General features: G+C 38.2%; 1 protein-coding gene across 1 annotated transcript; it reads left to right on the top strand.

The window, feature by feature from the left end:
- Nucleotides 1–461: 461 nt before the first annotated feature.
- On the top strand, nt 462–22,941 carry Steep1 (STING1 ER exit protein 1). Its single transcript, XM_077106752.1, has 7 exons — nt 462–622; nt 4,014–4,131; nt 17,655–17,696; nt 19,580–19,718; nt 20,436–20,525; nt 21,090–21,182; nt 22,794–22,941. Exons 1-7 carry the CDS (start codon nt 499–501, stop codon nt 22,854–22,856), a joined length of 669 nt encoding a protein of 222 aa, XP_076962867.1. The 5' UTR covers nt 462–498; the 3' UTR covers nt 22,857–22,941.
- The last annotated feature ends 280 nt before the right edge of the window (nt 22,942–23,221 follow it).

Raw genomic sequence — 23,221 nt, 5'->3', positions numbered from 1 at the left:
ACCTCAGCCCCCAAGAATGAATTTTATATGAATCATATCTAATAATGAAAATATGCTTCATTAGGTACTCATCCTGAACAGTGCCATTAAAGAAAGAAATCATAAAGACACACCTAAAAATCTGTATTATGCATATATAATGTGTAATGTACAGTCCTTTTTATATCAGGTTATATATTTATACATATATATATATGTACACATGTATAATTTAAATATCCATGAGCATATAAAAATTTAAATAAATGATTTAAATAATACTGAAGATGTCACAACTAAAGCAGTCCCAGCTAACTTAGCCGAGGTGAAGGAAGTTCTGGGAGTCTGAGAGTGAGCCCCCGTGAATCTTAGCCTGATGGGACAGCCCGGAAGTTCTTGAGACTACTACTGACACGTGACTCGACGTTGCTTGGAGAGAAAAGGTGCGGCGCGCTTGTGACGTCATTTCTGCGCTACTTTCTTCGTTGTCTTTGAGGTATCTAGCCGCCTCTGGGTACTATGCCTAAAGTAGTGTCCCGGTCGGTTGTCTGCTCCGACACCCGGGACCGCGAGGAATATGACGACGGCGAGAAGCCTCTCCACGTCTACTATTGTTTGTGCGGCCAGATGGTCCTGGTTCTAGGTGAGTAGTAGCGAACAGGAAGGCGTCTGCAAGGAGCGAGTCTGTGGGTTCTTTTTTTAAATTTTTTTTTTTTAAAAAAATATCTTTATATTTATGTGTTGCTGAGGATCGAACCCACTGCAGGTTCTTTTTGAGGGGAGCCGGTGGGTACTGGGGATTGAACCCACGGGCGCTTTATCACTAAGCTGTATCTCCAGTCCAGTTTATTTTATTTTATTTTATTCTTTTTCAGTCCAGTTTATTTTGAGATAGGATCTCGCCAAGTTGCCCAGTCTGGCCTGGAATTTGCAACCCTCCTGCCTCTACCTCCCCAGTCGCTGGATTACAGGCGGGCGCTCGCACCCGGATTAGTCTGTGGGTCCTTGAGGGTGAATTTCCTCCGGCTGTCATCTGGGCGGCACCTCTCACTGAAGTTTAGTGGCTTTTCCCTTACCGTCAGAATCCTCCCTACACATTCTTTCTCCACTCTTGACGTTTTTTTGTTTGTTTCGTTTTCTGCTTAACCTTGTGACAATGTCTACAGACCTCCCTTTAAACTCCTTGTTAAAACACACACACACACACACACACACACACACACACACACAATCTCCCCCCTCAATTCACTCCAAATACTTTGTGATTTTCTGCTGGATACAAAGATGCTGTCGTCTTAGAATTAATAAAAATAAAGCCCTCCTTGATTCTACATTTCCCTCCACCTATAACCCCACCCCTATGCTGCTTTTGTAGCAAAACCTATCAAAAGACTTGCCTAAGGACTGGGGTTGTGGCTCAGTGGTAGAGTGCTTGCCTAGCATGTGTGATGCACTGGGTTCCATTCTCTGCACCACATATCAATCAATAAATAAAATAAAGGTCTATTGACAACTACAAAAAAAAAAAAGAGTTGTCTATATTGGTTGTCTCGACCCACTTCCGTTAGACTTTCCTTCCCACCCCTCACCTTCAAAACCATGTTTGTTAAGCTTACTGACTAAACACTGTGATACCAGTCTGGTGGCTAATTATCTTCATGTTAATTAATCACCCTGTCAGTGGCATCTGAAACATATGATCGTGCCATTTTTCTCATGACATATTCTTTATTTACTTCCAAGACTCTACACACTTCTGATTTTTCTCCTACCTCAAATGTTGTCCCTTCTCAGTGTCTAGCTCCTTTTTCCCTCTCAGACTTCTAGAGATTTCAAGGCGTTAGAGCTCGGTATTGTTTGGATATTCAGTCTGTACTCACTCCCTCAGTGATCTCAACCAGACCCCAGCTTTCAATACCACCTATTTGTTGATACTTCCCAGATGTTCATCTTTAACCTGAACCTCTCCTTATGCTCCACTTACCTATTCAATATCTCCACTCGGATGTCTGATGGACCTCTCAAATATATCATGTTTAGAATTGAATTCATGATCTCCTGCCCACTGCTCTCCAATTGCCCTGATTATAGTGTTCCCTGTTGCAATGGTGATACTGCAGTTCATTCACTGAGAGGAGTGAACAAGCTAATGTGTAAACTGCCTACTGTTCTCTAATTCTCTTCACTTCCTCCATTAATCTCAAATCACTTTGATGCTTGACTTCCTCTGTGGACCTTTAGATTTGCATTATATTCATTTCTATCTGCTTTATAACTGTACCTTTTGTATTTCATATTTGTTTTCAGATTAACCTCCTCCAACTAGGATGGGTAATTTGCATATATATAACTTTGTCCTTAACAGTTACCCACTTTTCCCATTGCCTTCCTCATAGGCTTGGATACTTGGTTGACTCTTCTAACTCTAATAAATTGTAGCACAAACCAAGTGTACTGTAATCACAGAAATACACATAGGAACTTGAGTTGCAGTGTTGGGAAGGTTTTTTTTTTTGGAAGGGTGCTAGGGATTGAATCCAGGGGCACTTAACCACTGAGCCACAGCCCCCAGCATTTTTAATTTTTTAAATTTGAAACAAGCCCTAAGTTGCTTAGGGCTTCACTAAGTTGCTGAGGCTGGCCTCGAACTTGTGATACTCTTGTCTCAGCCTTGTGAGTCTCTGGGATTACAGGCATGTGCCATCACATCTGGCAGTTTTTTTTAATTTTTATTTTTTTATATGTCTGTATCACAGTTTATTTAACAATATGTAATAATAAATAAAATTTAACAGTGTATACAGTGACCCAGAGTTCATATTTATAAGTAATCAGCTTTAATCGCATGATTTACAACAGTAGAGGGTTTTTGCTTTCTATTTTCAAGTTTTACAGAAAGTGTATATGTATATTTGGGGGGGGGGTCATGGTAAGGAGAAAGAAAGCAAGCAAAGAAAAAAATCCCAGGGACATTTCACAAGTTAAAATCATCCCACTGGAATTGTTTCTTACCCTCTTTTTAAATTGTTTTTCCTTTGTTAGATGAAAGTTAATGAAAAATTTTTTCAAGAAACAGAAACCACAATATATAATACATCAATTTAGCAGCTGCCCCTGTATATTTTGAAAAAGTCATTTTTCTCTCTACAAGTACAAATTATTTTAATACTTAGGGTTTTATGATCAGACTTATGAAATAGAAAATTTTCGGGAGCACAAAAGCTGACTTGAGGGGAGGAAAGGGGAATTTTTTAAATATTTATTTTTATGTGGTACTGAGGATTAAACCCAGTGCCTCACATGTGAGAGGCAGGTGCACTACCACTGAGCTATAGCCCTGGCCCCTGGAAGGAGGATTTTTAAAAATATTTTTTAGTTGTAGTTGACAGACTACCTTTATTTTATTTATTTATTTTTATGTGGTGCTGAGGATCAAACCCAGGACCTCACATGTGCTAGGTGAGTGCTCTACTGCTGAGCCACAACCCCAGCCCCAGGAAGGGGGATTTTTAAAAGAACATTTTTTAAAGAATGAGTATTTTTACACCTAGAGGGAAAAAATTGATATAATTTTAAAGTAACAACCCCCTTTTGTCCTCTGGTTTTATAAATGTTCTTTTATTTGATTCTTCCATAAAGTGAGGAAAATAGGGAAAAGTGTCAACCATCTGTACCAGTATATCATTGTTAATGTTACATATTTTCACTAATTAAAAATAGTAAAACCTATTGGGGTGCAAGGCAGGAACGTATGGTTGGCATCAGACATCAGCCTCTTCCCAGTGCACTGATCTTTCAATGAAGAAAAAGCCCCTCAAGGTGGGAAGTGATTTGCCAAAGATGATCAGGGTTAACAACAGAGCTGGGGCCAAAACCAAGGTTTTCCTGACACCAAGTCATTTTTAGTTGGAAGCTTCCATCAGCAGAGTAATTATAGTAAAAGTTACAGTGCTACAGCTGCCACTGAAAACTTCTGATTGGATCAAGACCTTTTTCAGTGACTCTACTGACCAAATCTTTCTCCATTCTTTCAGATTGTCAGTTAGAGAAATTGCCCATGAGGCCCCGGGACCGATCCCGTGTGATTGATGCTGCCAAACATGCTCACAAATTTTGTAATACAGAAGATGAGGAGACTATGTATCTTCGGAGGTAAGGGGTTGATGCTCTGTCTAGGATTTTGCTCTTGTGTCAGGGTCTGTTTCTGAAGAGTAAATATTTATCTAATGTTGAGCAGCTCATCTATTTGGGCCCAATTCTTTGACATTTGTGGTAGTTTTCTAAATTCTGTTAGTGCAGCAAAATCTTCATTGTGCTTTGGTGAAGTAGTGCTGAGATTTGATTCTACTGCCATTTGATAGCTGAAATTTGACAGGTTTGAATGAATTCATTCAACCTGTAATTTTTTGGAGTGCGCCACATGCCAGGCTTTGAGCTAGGTACTGGATCTGTGAATGAATAAACTACCAGCTATAACATTAAAGAGGTAATAGCTCTGGTGTTATAAACAGAAGGTTATGGGAAAGGCTTCAAAAGATAGTGGCATTTGTGTTTGGCCTGAACTAGGATTTCATCAGGTAGATGAGGGGGATTAGGAACATTCCAGTTGGAGGGAATCTAGAGGCACTGAAAGCATTAAACATGGTGTACCTGAGAAATTTAAATAGTCCTTTGTGGCCAGAGCACAGGTTATTTTACAGAAAGGGGTTCATGCGTACTGGGGTGAGAACAGAGTACTGTACTAAAGGGGACAAGATTATACTTTGATTTATAGGCAGGCAATGAAGAGCCAGTCTCCATTTTTTAAGAAGAGTAGTGACATGGTTATATCTGTTTTAGATTGGGGAATTCTTGATATATATGGGAAATTGAAGCCTGCATAGGGATAAAATTACATGAAAAGAATGTGGAGCAAGAAGAGAGGAATGAAGGTTTACAAAGCACATTAAAGAATTGGAACTACCCAGGTGCAGTGGTGCATGCTTGTAATCCTAGCGGCTCAGGAGGCTGAGGCAGGAGAATTGTGAGTTTAGCAGCTGAGCGAGGCTCTAAGCAACTTAGTGAGACCCTGTCTCTAAATAAAAAAGGCTGGAGATGTGGCTCAATGGTTAGTGACCCTGGGTTCAATCCCCGGTACTGGAAAAAAATAAATAAATAAAAGAATTATAACTGCTGAACAAAGAGAAAGTAGTGATGTGGAAAACAAGAGAGGAGAGTTTTGACAAGTATGTATGTGTGTTCATCAGGTGTGGGGGTGCCCATTATAAAGAGGTGCCAAATGGCACTGAGAGGTCAATTCTAGGGAATTAAGTCCATGCATTTGTTCATTACATATTCTTTTTGTTGAGCTCCTTTTGTGTGCCAGGTACTGTCCTAGAAGCCTGGAATATCCCACTATATTAGAATGCTAGAGCTACCATAATAAAATACCACAAACTGGGTGGCTTTAAACAACAGGAATTAATTGTCTCATAGTTTTAGAGGCTAGAAGTCCACATGGTGGGCTGGGGATGTGGCTCAAGCGGTAGCGTGCTCGCCTGGCATGCGTGTGGCCCGGGTTCGATCCTCAGGACCACATACAAACAAAGATGTTGTGTCTGCCGAAAACTAAAAAATAAATATTAAAAATTCTCTCTCTCTCTCTCTCTCTTTAAAAAAAAAAGAAGTCCACAAGGTGTCTGGAGGGTCATATTCTCTCTGAAGATTCTAGCTTCTTGCCCCTTCTTAGCTTCTGGTTTTTGCTAGCAGTCCTTAATGTTCCTTGGCTTTTTTTTTTTTTTTTTGTAGTGTTCTTTTTTAAAAATATCTTTATTTTATTTGCTTATTTTTTATATGGTGCTGAGGATTGAACCCAGGGCCTCACATGTGCTAGGCAAGTGCTGTGCCGCTGAGCCACAGCCTAGCCCTTCCTTGGCTTCTAAATGTGTCGCTCCAATATCTGCCTTGCATCATCATGTGGTATTTTTCTAGTGTCATCTTCTTTATAAGGGCACCAGTCATATTGGATTAAGGGCCCATCCTATTCTACTCTAACCTCATCTTCTTTAGGGTGGTCTATGAATGAGCTACAATCCTCAGCCTTTTTATTTTTATTTTTTTGGTACTGAGGATTGAACCCAAGGGCACTTTACTACCAAGCCACATCCCTGGCCTTTTTTTGTATTTTATTTAGAGACAGGGTCTCACTGAGTGGCTTAGGGCCTCACTAAGTTGCTGAGGCTGGCTTTGAACTCACAATCCTCCTGCCTTAGCCTCCTGAGCTGCTGGGATTATAGGCATGTGCCACTGTGCCCAGCAGCCTTTTTATTTTACTTATTTATTAATTTTTTAGTACTGGGGACTGACCTCAGGGGCACTCAACCACTAAGCCACATCCCCAGCCCTATTTTGTATTTTATTTAGAGACAGGGTCTCACTGAGTTGCTTAGCACCTTGCTGTTGCTGAGGCTGGCTTTGAACTCGCGATCCTCCTGTCTCAGCCTCCTGAGCCACTGGGATTACAGGTGCGTGCCACCGCACCTGGCTAGCGTTTTTATGTTTTGAGACAGGGTTTCTCTAAGTTGCTTAGATCCACACTAAATTGCTAAGGTTGGCCTTGAACTTGTGATCCTTCTGCCTCAGCCTCCTGAGTTGCTGAGATTACAGGCATGTTCCACTGCACCCAGCTAACCTTGTCTTTTTTGGTTTTGTTTTGTGGTTCTGGACAATGAACACAGGGCCTTGTGCCTGCTAGGCAAGCACTCTGCCACCTCTTTATACCCCCAACCCTCTGACCTCATCTTTACTGCTTGTATCTGCAATAACTCTGTTTCTAAATAAGATCACATTTTGAGGTTCCTAGAAGGACACAAATTTTAAAGGAATACTGTTCAACCCAGTACAACCAGTAAACAAGTAAAGAACGTATGGAGCTTATATTCTAGTGTTATATAGGAAAAAGCTATAGGCTGGCATCTAGTTATGTTTAATTTAAGAAACCAAATTATTGTTAGCCCACACTAATGAAGAGTTAGAGACCACCAATAGGTGATTTCAGTAACCAGTCAGACCTCAGCACCATTATAACAACAGGGCTTCTAGAATTGAGCAGCTGGAGAGAAAAATAGGTTATATACAAGGTGCAGATGGGAATACAGATGATAAAACTGATGAAATTTGCAAAGGAAGGCCTCCAGGAAACATTGGGTAAATAGTCCATTATAGTATGTGGGAAGATTTAAAAATAACACTTTCTATTTAAGGCTAATCCATTTTCTTATGTTTTCTGTTTGTTTGTTTGTTTTGGTACTGAGGATTGAACCCAGGGTGCTTAACCACTGAGTCTCATGCCCAGCCCTTTTTTGTATTTTTTTTTTTAAATATTTATTTTTTAGTTTTCGGCGGACACAACAGCTTTGTTTGTATGTGGTGCTGAGGATCGAACCCAGGCCGCACGCATGCCAGGCAAGCGCGCTACCGCTTGAGCCACATCCCCAGCCCCCTTTTTTGTATTTTATTTAGAGACAGGGTCTTGCTGAGTTGCTAAGTGCCTCATTAAGTTGCTGAGGCTGGCTTTGAACTCGTGATCCTCCTGCCTCAGCCTCCTGAACTGCTGAGATTACAGGTGTGCACCACCACGCCCTGCCGATTTTCTTATGTTTGTCTTCTACCATTATTTACATTCTGATTTTGAAAATACTATCTTTAGGATCACTAAAATATTGATTGTATATAATTATATGTAGCAATAATATGAATAATTATATAATAGCATTTTGTATCTATCTTAAGTTAATATGTATTATTCAGTTAGTACATAAACTAATCTAATACAACTAGGCCACAGGGTCCTATGATATCATAAGGTAGATGTCCTCACCACTAGTCAGAGAACTACTGGGTGACCCTAGAGTGAAGTAGAAACTCTGTAATCCAATCAGTCTGATCTTAGAGGTGAGAAAGCCTTAGTGCCAGGAAGTGCTCAGGCTGCTCTACTCTGACCAAGTGACTGGTAGGCTATAGAGTTCTTAGAATTTGTCAAAAAGCCAGGGTAATCCTTGATTGATTTAGTTCCTGCTGTAATCACAAGCAGTCTTTCCAAGAATCCACTCACTCCTCTCCCCTACTGTCCATGGTGGAAGTCTGATCTTTCCTCTTTTTCATCCAGGTGAGTTAAAGAAAGGGCCAGTTACTGAAAATAGAGGAGTCTGCTCAGCATATGCCCTGAAACCTGTTCCTTTCTACCTCCAAGGATCTCCATTCCAAAGTAACCTTCAAAACACTACCATTACCTAGTACCCTCTTTCTGTTTTCACTTCCCGAGTTGCAAATTCAGTGGATGCTTTTCTGACCATATCATTGTTATCATGCCTTCCTTAATGTTATTAACTTCTTTGATACCTGTGAAGCTACTCTCATGATTCTCCTCCTCCTTTGGTCTTCTCAGTCTTCTGGATTCTGTTTCTTTTCCCTGCTCCTTAAGTATTACTATTTCCCAGGGTTTGGACCTTGATTTTTGTCCCCTTTCTGTTATATCCTCCTTGGGTATTCTCACCCCTTCCATGGCATCAATTATACTTGCATGCTCATGACACTTAAAATCTAGATCTGTTGACATTTCTCTCCTGTTTCCCAGAACTATGTATCTAACTGTTTACTGTGCCTCTTTACCTGATGTCCTACCTAGAACCAACATGACTAAGGCCAAACTCATATTTCTCTGACTCTGGGAAGTACTGTAGATTGGTTCACTCAGCACCACTCCAACGTTCTATTATTTTCTCCTATATACTAGCATTTGTAAAGTTAGAGAATAATTTCTATACTGTCTTCCCAATGTCTAAGACTCTGTGAAAGCACTTTTGCAAAGCAAAAGGAGTGGAAGTATATATTGTTGGATGAGACTTCCAAGGGAAGCCCTTTTCACTACTTTTTCTTTATTCCATCCTGCTTTTTGGAAAACACATGGAAATACATGGTAATTGGAGCACTAGCAGCCATCCTGTGACTGGGTAGAAAGCCCCCAAGAATTGTAGAGTCCTTGTCCTGCTATCCTTGGGTCTCAGCCATTGCCAAGAACTGCCCTCCTCTGGACTTACTTTCTTTCTTTCTCTCTCTCTCTCTCTCTCTCTCTCTCTCTCTCTCTCTCTCTCTCTCTCTTTATTGTACCTGGCATTAAATGCAGGGACACTCGACCACTGAGCCACATCCCCAGCCCTATTTTGTGTTTTATTTAGAGATAGGTCTCGCTGAGTTGCTTAGTGCCTCGCTTTCACTGAGGCAGGCTTTGAACTCCCAATCCTCTTGCCTCAGCTTCCTGAGCTGCTGGGATTACAAGTGTGTGCCACCATGCCAACCTGGACTTCTTTTATATGAGAGAACAAGCTCCTATGTTGAAGCCATTGCAGTCAGGTCTCTGTTACTATCAGACAAATGCTATTCTTTCTTTTCCTCCTCTTATGATGAAATAATGATTCATAAGGTGGCCCCAGTCACAAATCTGGGAGTCAGGTTCACTTCCAGCACCACCCCCACCATCCCCTGCACACCCCCAGTTACTCACTGTATACTGTCATTCTGCCTTCTAATTTCTCTTAGAACTGTCTCCTTCCATTTAGCCCTGCTATACTGCCACCATTCAGGTACCCAAGATCACTTGCTTAGGCTATTGAAATGGCCTTTTAGCTTGTTTTTTTTTTCTCTCTCCTTCAATCTATTTTCTCCTGCCTGGATTATCTAAAATGCACATTATATCAGTCCCCTGCTTCACCTCTTTCAGAGACTCTTCATTACTTATAGCAATGCCTTTCAAACATTTTCAGACAAGTAACTTTTTCAGTGAAATTCTTATCCAGAGTATAAATAAAAATGTTAAGCATGAAGCTCCTCTGATTGGGGAAGAGTTAAGCCTAATCCATAAGGACTGATGCTTCCTCATGTGGTTGCATTTAAGAATCATTGCAGAGCACAACTTTTTTTTTTTTAATGCTACCAGGGTTGAACTCAGGGGCACTTAACCACCAAGCCACATCCCCAGTCCCTTTTTATATTTTATTTAGAGACAGGGTCTCACTGAGTTGTTTATGGCCTTGCTAAGTTGCTGAGGCTGGCTTTGAACTTGAGATCCTCCTGCCTCAGCCTTCCAAGCTGCTGGAATTATAGTTGTGCACAACTATTCCCTGCTTGCAGAGCATAATTTTTATTTTACATATTTTTTAGTTGTAGATGGACATAATACCTTTATTTTATTTATTTATTTTTTATGTGGTGCTGAGATCGAATCCAGTGCCTCACGCATGCAAGGCAAGTGCTCTACCACTGAACTTATTTTTATTATTATGGTACTAGGGATTGAAGCCAGGGTCTTTTGCATGCTGGGCAAGTGCTGTACTACTGAGCTACATCCCCTGCTTCTGGAGTACAGGTTATAAAATCCTGATTAACAGGATAAAATCCAAGCCTGAAGGTTCCTTATGATCTGGTCTGTACCATTTTTTTTTTAACATTTATTTCTTAGAAGTAGTTGGACACAATACCTTTATTTATCTATTTATTTATTTTTATGTGGTGCTGAGGATCGAACCCAGGGCCTCACACGTGCTAGAAGAGCGCTCTACCGCTAAGCCACAACCCCAGCCCCTGGCCTATACCATTCTGTCCATTCACATCTCCTGGCATTCCCTTGATTTTTTTTTTTAAGCAACAGAATACATTTATCTTTTCTTATAATTTCTGTTGTTTAGAAATTTAAGAACAAGTTTAGCTTGATGGTTCTAGTCTCTCATGAGGCTGTGGTCATTAAGAGGTCATTAAGAGGAGCAGTCATTTGATGTTTTGATCAGGATTGAAGGTTCTACTTCCATCATGGCTTACTCACATGGTTGACACTTTATGCTAACTGATATCAAGAAGCCTCAGTTTCTCACCACGATATTAACAGTTTTAAAATATACCAATACAAAATTGTTATCAATAGTTGCCATGCTATACATTAGATCTCCAGAACTTATTAATTCATCTTGTGTAACAGAAACTTTATACCCATTGAACAACTCCTCCCTATTTCCCTCACCCCCAGTGCCTGGGAACCTCTATTCTACTCCTTCTATGAGTATGACAATTTTAGATTCTACAAATGAATGAGATCATGCAGGATTTGTCTTTCTGTGCCTGGCTTATTTCATTTAGCGTAATGTCCTCTAAGTTCATCCCCATTATCACTAATGGAGGATTTACTTCTTTAAGGCTAAATAATATTATTTTTGTTTGTGGACATGCCTCCTTTTCTTTTCCTATTCATTTGTCAATGGATGGTTAGACTGTTTCCATTTCTTGGCTATTGTGAATAGTGCTGCATTAAAAATGGGAGTGCATGTGTCTCTTCAACATACGGATTTCATTTCCTTTAGATATGTATCTAGTTGTGGAATTGCTGGATCATAAATAGTTCTATTTTTATATTTTTAAGGAACCTCCATATTGCTTTCTATAATGGTTCTACTCATTTACATTCCTACCAACAGTATGCAAGGGTTTCCTTTTCTCCATATCTTCACCAGCACTCAATATCTTTTGTCATTTTTTTTGAAAATAGCCATTTTTACTGGAATGAAGTCATAGGTCATTGTGGTTTGGATTTACATTTCCCTGATGATTAGTGATGTTGGATTTTTTTCATATATCTGTTGACCATTTGTCGTGTGTGTGTGTGTGTGTGTGTGTGTGGTGCTGGAGTTGAACCCAGGGACTTGTGCATGCTAGTCAAGCACACTACTACTGAGTTACATTCCCAGTCCTGTATGTCTTCTTAAGAAATGTCTATTCAGCCAGGCACAGTGCCTGTAATCCCAGTGGCTTGGGAGGCTGAGCAAGAGGATCACAAGTTCAAAGCCAGCCTCAGCAATTTAGCAAGGCCCTAAGCAACTCAGTGAGATCCTATCTCTAAATAAAATATAAAAAGGGGCTGGGGATATTATTCAGTAGTTAAACATCCTTGGTTTCAGTCTATGATACCAAAAACAATAACAAAAATAACAAAAATCAAAATATCTATTCAGATTCTATTTACTCAAGAGGCTGAGGCAGAATTATCACAAATTTGAGGCCAGTGTGGGCAACTTAGTGAGACTAAGTTGAATTATAAATTAAAGGGCTAGGGATGTGGCTCGCCTGGCATGCGTGCGGCCTGGGTTCAATCCTCAGCACCACATACAAACAAAGATATTGTGTCTGCCGAAAACTAAAAAAAAAAAAAAAAAAATTAAAATGAACTAGGGATGTAGCTCAGTGGCAGAGTACCACTGGGCTCAATCCCCAGTAAACCCCCCTCTCCAAAAAAGAATTGTCTATTCAGGTGTGTTGCTCATTTTAATTGATTTTTTGCTATACTATTGAATTGTGTGCAGAAGTTTCTAGTTTGGTGTAATCCTGCTTTTGTTGTTGTTGTTGCCGCCTGTACATTTGGTGTCAGATCCAAAAAAAAAAAAAAAAATCACTAAGTCACTGGACCATACTAATGTCAAGAAGCTTTTTCCCCAAATTTTATTCTAGTAGTTTTACATTTTCAGTCTTATATTTAAGCCTTTAATTCATGTTGAGTTAATTTATGTATAAATGGTGTTAGATAAAGGTCCAATTTCATTTTTTTGCCTGTGGATATCCACTTTTCCCAGCACCATTGTTGAAAAAAGAATCCTTTTTCATTGTGTGGTCTTGTCAACCTTGTTGAAGATCAGGACTATAAATACATGGGTTTATTTGTGAACTTCCTATTCTTGCACTGATTTTGTTTTTTGGCATGTTGACCCATTCTCATATTCCTTGGGAGAAATTCCAGTTGGCCATGTTGCAGTTTTTTTCTTTTCTTTTCTTTCTTTCTTTTTTTTTTTTTTTTTCAATTGAACCCAGGACCTTGCACATGCTAGGCAAGTGCACCACCACTGAGTTACATCCCTAGCCCCGTTGCCCAATTTTTTCTACATGCTCCTGGATTCACTTTGCCAGTATTTTTTGAGGACTTTTATTTGTATGTATATTCTTTGCTTTGTTTTTTTTTTTCTTGTTTGGTGGTGCTAGGGTTTAAACACAGGGCCTTGCAGGTGCTAGGCAAGCACTCTACCACTGAGCTACGCCCCAGCCTGTATGAATATTCTTAAGTGATATATCTCTAGTTTTTTATTGTCATATGTTTGTGTGGATTTGATATTGGTATAAAATTAACCTCACAGAATGAATCTGGAAGTGTTCCCTCATCTTCCCTTTTCTCCAAAAAAATGTGAAGCATTATAGAATTATTTTTTGAACTTTGAGTAAAATTCACCTTATGCCTCTGGTTCTGGCCTTTTCTCTGAGAAAAGATTTTTTATTACTAATTCAACCTCTTTACTTGTTATTGTTTGTTCAGGTTTTCTATTTTTTCTTGAGTGAGCTTTGACAGTTTGTGTCAGTCTTTCATTGTAAGAATCTGTTTCTTCTAGGGTATCTAACTTTACTGGCATATAATTGTTCATATTATAATCTTACAATCTGAAATGTGTATGATTGGTAATACAGCCTTGATTTTTAAAGTTCTAATGATATTAGACTATTTGTAATTGCTATACTGCTTCACCTTTACATACAGTATTCCCTCTGACTAAAATGTCATTTTCTATCAGGAATATCAGCTTGAACACCACCTCTTTGTAAAGTCTTCCATGACCACCTCAGACATACTTTGGCATTCCTACCTCTGTGTGGTCATTACACTTTATACATTCCTCCATTTAAGAACTTACCTCCTTGATTATAATTTTCTCACTAAACCGAATTCTTTTTTTTTTTTTTTTTTTTTTAAGTACTGGGAATTGAACCTAGGAGTGCTTAACCACTGAGGCACATCCCCAGCCCAATTTTGTATTTTATTTAGATACAGGGTTTCACTGAGTTGCTTAGGACCTAAGTTGATGAGGCTGGCTTTGAACTTGTGATTCTCCTGCCTCAGCCTCCCAAGCTGCTGGGATTACAGGCGTGCACCATAGTGCCCGGCCCTTAAATTGAATTCTTTAAAAAATTAATTCAGCCACTATTTATTGCATCTCTAGTTTGTGTCTGGTTCTTTATTGAGCCCTAGAGTGATGAGACTTTCCGATCTCTGATCTCATGGATGGGATGACAAAATTAGTAAACAGAAAAATCAAGTAATAATGATTATGGAAAGCTATATTAATGAAATAGAGGACTGATATCACATGAGGTCTTCATAGAAAAGATGGTCAGGAAAGGCCTCTCTAACTAGGCTATGTATGAGGTGAGGCCAAAAAAGGTACGAATGGGACAGCCTTGGCATTATTGTAAGAAGAGCATTCCAAGCAGTGAGAAAAGCATATGTATGTGAAAGTCAGAGGTTGGAAAGTACATGTTTGTTCAAAGAACAGAAGAAATTCTGGTGTGGCCAGTGTGTAGGGAGGGAGGGAAACAGTATATGAGATTAGGCAGGGGCCCAGTTGTGTACTCAGTTCCTGGTAGACCATGGTAGGGAGTTTGGATTTTATTCTAGGTGTCTGTGGAAGCCATTCTTGCCTCTATTTAGAGAATAATTTAGAGTGAGACAGGAGAGGAAACAGATCCTAAAATAAGTAGTTAGATTTTATGTTTATGTTTTTGTTAGATTTGAATTCAAAGTGAGGAAGACCTAAGTATGAAATACACATGTGAAAAAAGAAAAAGATTGCTTTGACCACAGAAAAATCTAAAATTTCCATATGATGAAAACAAAATCAAAGACAAATAGCAAACTTGAGAAGAAATATTTGCAAGGAGCTAAGCATGGTGACACATACCTGTAATCCCAGCAGTTTAGGAAGCTGAGGCAGGAGGATCCTCAAGTTCAAAGTCAGCCTCAGCAATTTAGAGGGCCCTAAGCAATTTAGCAAGACCCTGTCTCAAAAAAGGGTTGGGGATGTGACTCAGTAGTTAAGTGCTCCTAGGTCAATCCCTGGTACCCATAAAAAGAGAAAAACAAAAGAAGGAAGAAATATTTGTAAGACCCTTTAACAATACCATGTTTCCTTAATATAAAATGAAGAGATAACTCACTAGACAGAAGATATGCACTGACAGTTCACAAAAAATACAAATGGCTGTTAAATTTATGAAAACATGTATAACTTCTGTCTTAAAAAATAAGACAGATCCCATTTTTCACCCATGAAATTGACAGGGATGCAGTTTAATACATAGTGTTGATGAGACTGTAGGGAAACAGATCTCAATACATTAATATTAGGACTATAAATTGTTTCAAGTTCTATAGAGTAATTTGGCAGTATTTAAAAATGTATACCCTTCTAGGAATTTATGCAACAGAGAAAAGACATTTGGGTTTACCATATAAAGAAATACAATGTAGCCCTTGTAAAGAATAAAGCAAGCTGGAGGCAGTAGTACAGGCCTGTAATCCCAGTGGCTCAGGAGGCTGAGTCAGGAGGATCACAAGTTCAAAGCCAGCCCCAGCAACTTAAGCCCTTAAGACAGGGTCTCTAAATAAAAATTTAAAAAAGGGCTGGGGATGTGGCACATTGGTTGAGTGCCCTTGGGTTGAATCCCTAGTATCAAAAAAATTTTAAAAAGAATGAAGCAGCTCTTTATCTATTTATATGGAAGGATCATATATATATGTATATGTTTATATATATATATATATATATATATATATATATATATATAAAATATATATACACACACACACATATATGTGTGTATATATATATGTATGTGTGTTAAATTTATGAAAACATGTATAACTTCTGTCTTAAAAAATAAATGCAAATTTGAAGATCCCATTTTTCACCCATTTAAGAAACATTTTGAATGATTTTTTTAAAAGGTGAAGAATAGTGTAAAATATGGTACATTCATATAAAAAAGGAAAAAAGGTGTTTCCTTATGTACCAGGGATGGGGGGATATAGTTCAGTGGTAAAGTGCCTACTCAGTATGTGCAGGGTTCAATCCCCAGCACAGAAAAAAATCCTAGAGTGCTTGCCTACTATGTACCTGTCAGTGTTCCTTGCTTGTACATGCGTTGACTATCTCTGGGATGAACACAAAAAAATCAGAAGGATTTTGCCTATGGAGAAGGGAACTTGGTGTGTAGGGGACAGTAGGATGGATATTTATTTTTCATTTTATTCTTGTATGTATACCTTATGCCTATGTTGACTATTAAAATTTTGAAACAAGCAAGAGGGGTTGAGTGAGGAGATCAGTCAGGAAGTTGTTACAGTAGTAGAGGGAATTGATAATGGTGGCAGGAAGGTGGAAACAAGTAGACATGTTCAAGAAATTTTTTTTTTGAGATTAAATCCATCAGATTTGTTCATGAAGTAAGTGTGAGAAATGAGGGAAGGAGAAGAATCAAGGATGAGTTCCAAGTTTCTGTTAAGCAACTGGGTGGGTGGAATTGAGTCTTTTAATCAATGTGTTGGTTTTCTAAGGCAGTATCATATGGGCTCTTGAGTTTGACTGCCTGGGCTTAAATTCAACCTCCTCTACTTCCTAGCACTACAATTTTGTGCAAATCTTGTAATTCATGCTTAAGTTCCCTCATCTGTAAAATGGGAATAATAATATATCCTACCTCACAGGGTTATTGTAAGGATTACATGAGTTAATAAATTTATTAACTCATGTAATCCTTACAATAATTTTAATATTTTAGAATGGCTAATAGCATATGGTAAAAGCTGTACCATTTTCCTTCTGTATCCACATGGAATTTGTTCCAGGACCTCCTGTAGATACCAAAATCTGCAGATACTCAAGTCCCTAATATCAAATTGCATAGCATTTGCATATAACTTATTCTCTCACATACTTTAAACCATCTTTATGTTACTTATAATACCTGTACAACCTAAATGCTATATAAATAATTGTTATACTGTATTGTTTAGGGCATAATAATAAAAAATGTACATGTTCAGTACTGACACAATTTTTTTCTGAATATTTTTTTTTTAAGAAAGAGTGAGAGAGAGTGAGAAAGAGGGAGAGAGAGAGAGAATTTTTTAATATTTATTTTTTAGTATTTGGCGGACACAACATCTTTGTCTGTATGTGGTGCTGAGGATCGAACCCAGGCCGCACACATGCCAGGCGAGCGTGCTACCGCTTGAGCCACATCCCCAGCCCCTTCTGAATATTTTTGATCCACAGTTGGTGGAATCCACACATGAGGAACCCTTGCATGTGGAGGGCTAACTATTTAAGTGGTTACTGCTATCATTGTTAGTATGACTATAATCATTACTATGACAGTTATATTGCACCTCTTCCTCTTCTGTCAGGGTAACCATTTTAGGGGCTCAATAAATGCTTGTGGAAGGAAGGACGGAAGGAAGGAATGTTGGAACTTTAAAATTAACACATTTAACCAATTGATCTATGAAATGAAAAATTTTTAAAAATATCTATTTATTTTTTGGGTTTTTTTTTAGGTGTACACAGTATCTTTATTTTACATTTATGGGGTGCTGAAGATCGAACCCAGTGCCTCGTGCATGCTAGGCGAGTGCTCTACCACTGAGCCACAACCCCAGCCCTGAAATGAAAATTTTTGAAAGGCCTTTTTAGTATGTGAAGAAATTAGATGGTATGGTTAATAGGTTATGAGATTTGCTCCTGCCTTCTTACTTTTTACTTCCATTTTCTGTACAGGCCTGAAGGCATTGAACGACAATACAGGAAGAAGTGTGCAAAGTAAGTGTTAACCATGTGGGTTTCTCCAGGAATAGGCAAGTAGAGGCATAATAGATTACGAAAATAACTATTTGGATACAATACTCTGTTGTGTCTCTGTTTTTATAATCTCAACTGCCTTCAAACCAAATACTAATATATTTCCTAAAGAGACTAGTCAGAGTTACATCCCTGACTAGCTGGCTACAAAAATGAGTTTTTAACATAGTGCAATTTTATAAAAGTTGAGATGTAATCCATATGTAATGAAACTTGCCCATTTTAAGTGTTCAGTTTGATGGGCTTTGACAAAAGAATACAGTCATGTAATACCACCAGCATCATGATATCAAACATTTCCAGCATTTCATATGCCTTTGCAGTCCAACCCCCCACCCTCCCATTAGGCACTGCTTTCAGTTACAATGGTTTTGCCTTTCCTAAAATTTAAATTCTACAATATGTGTTGTATATGTATAGTATTTATCTTTTGCACCTCTTATTTTAGTCCTTCAAGTTATTATGTCATGGGGCTGGGATTGTGGCTCAGCTGTAGAGCACTCACCTAGCATGTGTGAGACCCTGGATTCAATCTTCAGCACCACATAAAATTAAATAAATAAAATAAAGGTATTGTGTCCAACTACAATTAAAAAATAAATATTTTAAAAAGTTATTATGTCATTAATCATTTATTCCTGTTTATTAACAAGTACTATTCAATGTATCCAAGTTTGTTTGCCCATTCACCCATTTGAGATGAATGGTGTTTTAGTTGTTTCCAGTCTGGGCTATTATAAGTAAAGTTGCTGTGAATATTCTAGTATAAATTATAGTGTGAACATGTATTTTCTCTTGGAGTGGAATTGACTGGGTCATATGGTAAATGAAACTAGTGTAACTTAATCCAGACCTATTTGTAAAGTCTATTATAGGATCATAGACTCAAGAATCTTAAAGAATATTATGTGTATTTCCAGTTTTAGGCTATTAATAGTGACTATTAAACTAAAAAATTCAATCTTGATGAAACTACGGTTACAGCTTATCTCTCAGAAGACTCAAACTAGGAGATTAAAGCTGAGGAAAATGGATAAGATGCATTTTCACTCCCAGCCATATTGGATTGATGAAATTGGTTTTATCATTTCTTGTAGGTCTACTTTGTTTAGCTCAATAAGTGTAATAATGGTCAGCCAAAGAAAGTGGGGATTACTACCAGGACTGGTTTGCCAATTACTACAGTGGAACCTTTACACTCCTCCCAACACTACAAAAACAAAATAGAACAGAAAAAAATCTAGACAAAATGCTCAAACATGAGCTAGGGTTTATCAGACTTGTTGAATATTATAGATCACTTGAAATGCTCAATAAACTTGCAGATTCACAGTCCTCACTCCCTACATTTGCTGGATCAGGATCTTTTGGGAGTGACCTAGGAATCTTAACAGCAATTTTTTTTGAATATTTATTTTTTAATTATAGGTAGACAAAATAACTTTATTTTATTTTATGTGGTGCTAAGGATCGAACCCAGTGCCTCACGCATGCCAGGCGAGCACTCTGCCTCTGAGCTACAGCCCCAGCCCAGCAACTTTTTTAATATTTATTTTTTTAGTTGTAGTTGGACACAATACCTTTATTTAATTTATTTATTTGTATATGGTGCTGAGGATCAAACCCAGGGCCTCGTATGTGCGAGGCGAGCACTCTGCCGCTAAGCCACAGCCCAGCCCCTTAACAGCAATTTTAACAAGCACCATTTGGGAATCAGTCATTGAGAAAAGCTAATCCTTATTTTATGATACAAAAATATTCCCAGAGTCTACATATGTTTTGCAAATCTCTGAGGGGATTTGGAATCGAAGAGTTCTTCTAGAGGTTCATTCTGCCTTTTGCAGGTGTGGACTACCACTGTTCTACCAGTCCCAGCCGAAGAATGCCCCTGTGACCTTCATTGTGGATGGAGCAGTAGTGAAATTTGGTCAGGGTTTTGGGAAAACAAATATATATACTCAGAAACAAGAGCCTCCAAAGAAGGTAATTATCATTGAAGGAGACAGACTGCTTAATACAGCTACAGATTTCGTCCCAAATGTCTTTTATTGTGGTGCTAGGGATTGAACTCAGGGATTAATACATGCTAGGCAAATGCTATACTACTGAGTTACACCCCCAGCCCCCATACTTTAAAATAAGGGTTTAGTACACAAGAAAGTGCCCTTTATGGATGTCTTCATTTTTTAAATTTTTAGTTGTAGATGGACGCAATACCTTTGTTCATTTATTTTTATGTGGTGATGGGGATTGAATCCAGTGCTAGGCATGCACTGTACCACTAAGCTACAACTCCACCCCCTAGATGTATTCATTTTTAAGAGAATGCCATTTTGTGTTTAAGCAGATATTACAGAATTATAACACCTATTCTTTTTTTCCTATAGTTGCCCCATGAGTAATCTTAGAAAATGTAGTTTTTATTCTCATTTATTTCCTTAAAAAATTATTTTTCCAGTGTGAATAATTAAACAGTAAATGAATTAGGCTAATTTTTAGAAAACATTTTAAAAACCCTTGGTGCCAAATGTTATAAAAATATAAATGTAAATAAAAACATTGACACCTTTAGATAGGCAGCCTGTCCCAAAGAGGCAGTGTCTCCCACCCTGTACACAGGTGTGTGTACACTCACACTCATATGTTACTTATGGATCCTCTTGGGGTGAACTAGACTAACTCCTCTTCCTGCTGTTTCAGGTGATGATGACCAAACGGACTAAAGACATGGGCAAGTTCAGCTCTGTCACTGTGTCTACCATTGATGAAGAGGAAGAGGAGATTGAGGCTGTAAGTGCTTCAGCTCTCAAGGGAATTTGAATTTGGGGTGGGTTAAGAAAGGGAACTCCGAAGCTAGAGCATGATGTACCAGAACAATTAGAGACATTGCTTTCAGACCCTGCTCTGCTAGTAAGAAACTATGTGACACTGGGTTAAAGCCTGTTTCCCAGGACCTCAGGGATAGCTGTAAGATGTGCACAAGAGAGTTTGAACTCTTTCATTCCTCTTAAATTTGAAGACTACTGTACTAAATTATTTTAGAGCCTTTCCAGTCCAGCTCTGATGGTTTGGTAGTCTGTTCTCAGCAGCTGCAGCAGTAGCAGCCACAATTACCTTTCTGTTACTTCAGTAGAATGAAGTTTATGGAGAGATGTGAGCTGTTATTTTTAAAATGATTTTGGTTGAAGCCTGAATTTCCCTGGATTATTGAAAAGAGCAAGAGTTGAAAAGGGAACAGAGACCTGTCATTTTAGTAATGATTTCATGACTTGAACACTGTAAATTGTTGCTATGGTCTTTATTATAATTCCTCAGTGAGAGAGCTAGTTTAAGGATGCTTCTTTTTTCCTTCAGAGGGAAGTTGCTGACTCATATGCACAGAATGCCAAAGTGATTGAAAAACAGCTGGAGCGCAAAGGCATGAGCAAGAGGCGACTTCAAGAGCTGGTGAGTGCCATGGGATAGGAAGGCTCTGGCTTCTTTGTTTGGATTTCATCTCTGAACAACTATCCAGCAGGCAGGGAAATACTTTAGGAAATCTCTTGGGGGTGACCAGTATAGTTGGCTGCTGACTTGCTAACCCTAGCTTGTGGTTGTTGGTATAACCTTCTCTGTAGTAGAGGCTGCAGGGTCCAGGCCCTAAATTATAATACCTGTTATCTAACTAGGATGATATTTTAATCTGCTATTTATGGTCCAAGGTAAGGCATTTAAAGGTGAGAGTTTCTGGATACTCTCCCAGGATGTAATGATGCACGATAGTGTAATTGGCAGTACCTGCATTGGGGTGGTTATTACTTCTTTTTGTTTTTTTAAAGAGAGAGAATTTTAATATTTATTTTTTAGTTTTTCGGCGGACACAACATCTTTGTTTATATGTGGTGCTGAGGATCGAACCCCGGGCTGCACACATGCCAGGCCAGTGTGCTACCACTTGAGCCACATCCCCAGCCCCGGTTATTACTTCTTAAAGCACTGGTAGTTTCCTTTGTTATTCCAGGGTTTGAGAATGCATATCTATATTTGATGGTGCCTACATTTCTCTTTTTTTATAATTGCTTATAATATTGTATTAAACTCTGACAGTGCTTCATTGATGCCTTATCAAAAGACATACCATTTTCTTCTAATATATATATATATATATATATATTAGATATTGATGGGCCTTTATTTTGTTCATTTATTTATATGTAGTGTTGAGACTCGAACATGCTAGGCAAGCGCTCTATTACTGAGCCACAACACCAGCCCCTGACTGGTATATTTTTGGTTGCTGTTTTACCTTGCAATAGTGGTCTAGAGTAGTCTCAAACTTTATAAGATGAAAAAAAAACAGTGTTTTCTTTTTAATTGCCAATTTTGTAATTTATAAAATATAAATATTGAATTAACCTCAATTTGTATTATTAAATTATTTCATTTTAGTATTACTCTATCAAATTGCTATAAAAGTTTCTTAATGTTTACTCTTGATTTTTGCATGTATGTTGCATGACTGATTAACAAATAGTTCATGGACTCCAAAATTTAGTAGCACTGTTTTGGAATGGTGTTCTTCCCTATTCTTCCAAGAATAGGATAAGAATAAAATATGCCATGACATTGATTCCCTCAGCCCTTGGGAGGTGCTAGGTTCCTGGAATCCCTGCATTCATTGTCTTAAGCCACAGCCTTGTATCTCTGCCTGTGTTTTGCCTACAAGTACCATTTTTTGAGTGTGCTGTAACATCAGAAGGGTTGGAAAGTAGGTGTACAGACACATAAAGGTTTTAGAATCACTTCTGGTTTGTACACTATATGTGTACTAAGGTAGAGTGTTTCTTTTTTTTCCTATCTTTTTATTTTTTTCTCTTTCCATCTTTTTTACTGGTGTATTATAGTTGCACATAATGATGGGATTTGTTGTTACATATTCATACATGCACACAAAATGACAGTATAGTTTGGCCAATATCACTAAGGGAAAGTGTTTCCAAGTGTTTTCTTCAAATAAGGAAGGAAAAATATGACTTTTGAATGATATATCAAGGCATACAATTTTTTTTTCCTTTCCAGGCTGAACTGGAAGCCAAGAAAGCTAAAATGAAGGGGACCTTGATTGACAACCAGTTCAAATGACCAAGACTTTTCTCTGAGCCCAGACTGGAGGCAAGCATTTAGATCAAGAAGAAAAATAACTTCTTGATTACATGGACTGGTTTCTGTTTATTCCCTAGGAGGAGTCTTTATTTTGCTTCCAATTGATTCTCTTGCATTCAGTGAGGTCTTTGAGTCCATTTGACCTGCTTTCTAGGAGATGAATTTCTCTAAGTCTTTACATAGGTTTTATGAACTATTTTTTTGTCCATTTGATATAAAATTCTTCAGCTACATAAAAACTTTATGAATAGATTAGTGCTGAGTGTGTCTAGTTTCTAAAATGACTTTTTATTCCTTTTTCAGTTAATAGAATATTGAAAGATTTTTGGAAAAATATTATGGTG

This window comes from Callospermophilus lateralis, chromosome X (genome assembly GCF_048772815.1).
Source record: "Callospermophilus lateralis isolate mCalLat2 chromosome X, mCalLat2.hap1, whole genome shotgun sequence".
Taxonomy (NCBI): Eukaryota; Metazoa; Chordata; class Mammalia; order Rodentia; family Sciuridae; genus Callospermophilus; species Callospermophilus lateralis.
The sequence above is the reverse complement of the archived record's forward strand: the minus strand, read 5'-3'. Positions and strand labels throughout refer to the sequence as shown.

What these genes read in the sequence shown, in the direction of transcription:
- Steep1 (XM_077106752.1), top strand. Translation starts at nt 499, where the DNA reads ATGCCTAAAGTAGTGTCCCGGTCGGTTGTCTGCTCCGACACCCGGGAC. An exon ending in GAGACTATGTATCTTCGGAG is followed by an intron (nt 4,132 to 17,654) that starts GTAAGGGGTTGA and finishes TTTTCTGTACAG; the next exon opens with GCCTGAAGGCATTGAACGAC. An exon ending in AGAGGCGACTTCAAGAGCTG is followed by an intron (nt 21,183 to 22,793) that starts GTGAGTGCCATG and finishes TTTCCTTTCCAG; the next exon opens with GCTGAACTGGAAGCCAAGAA.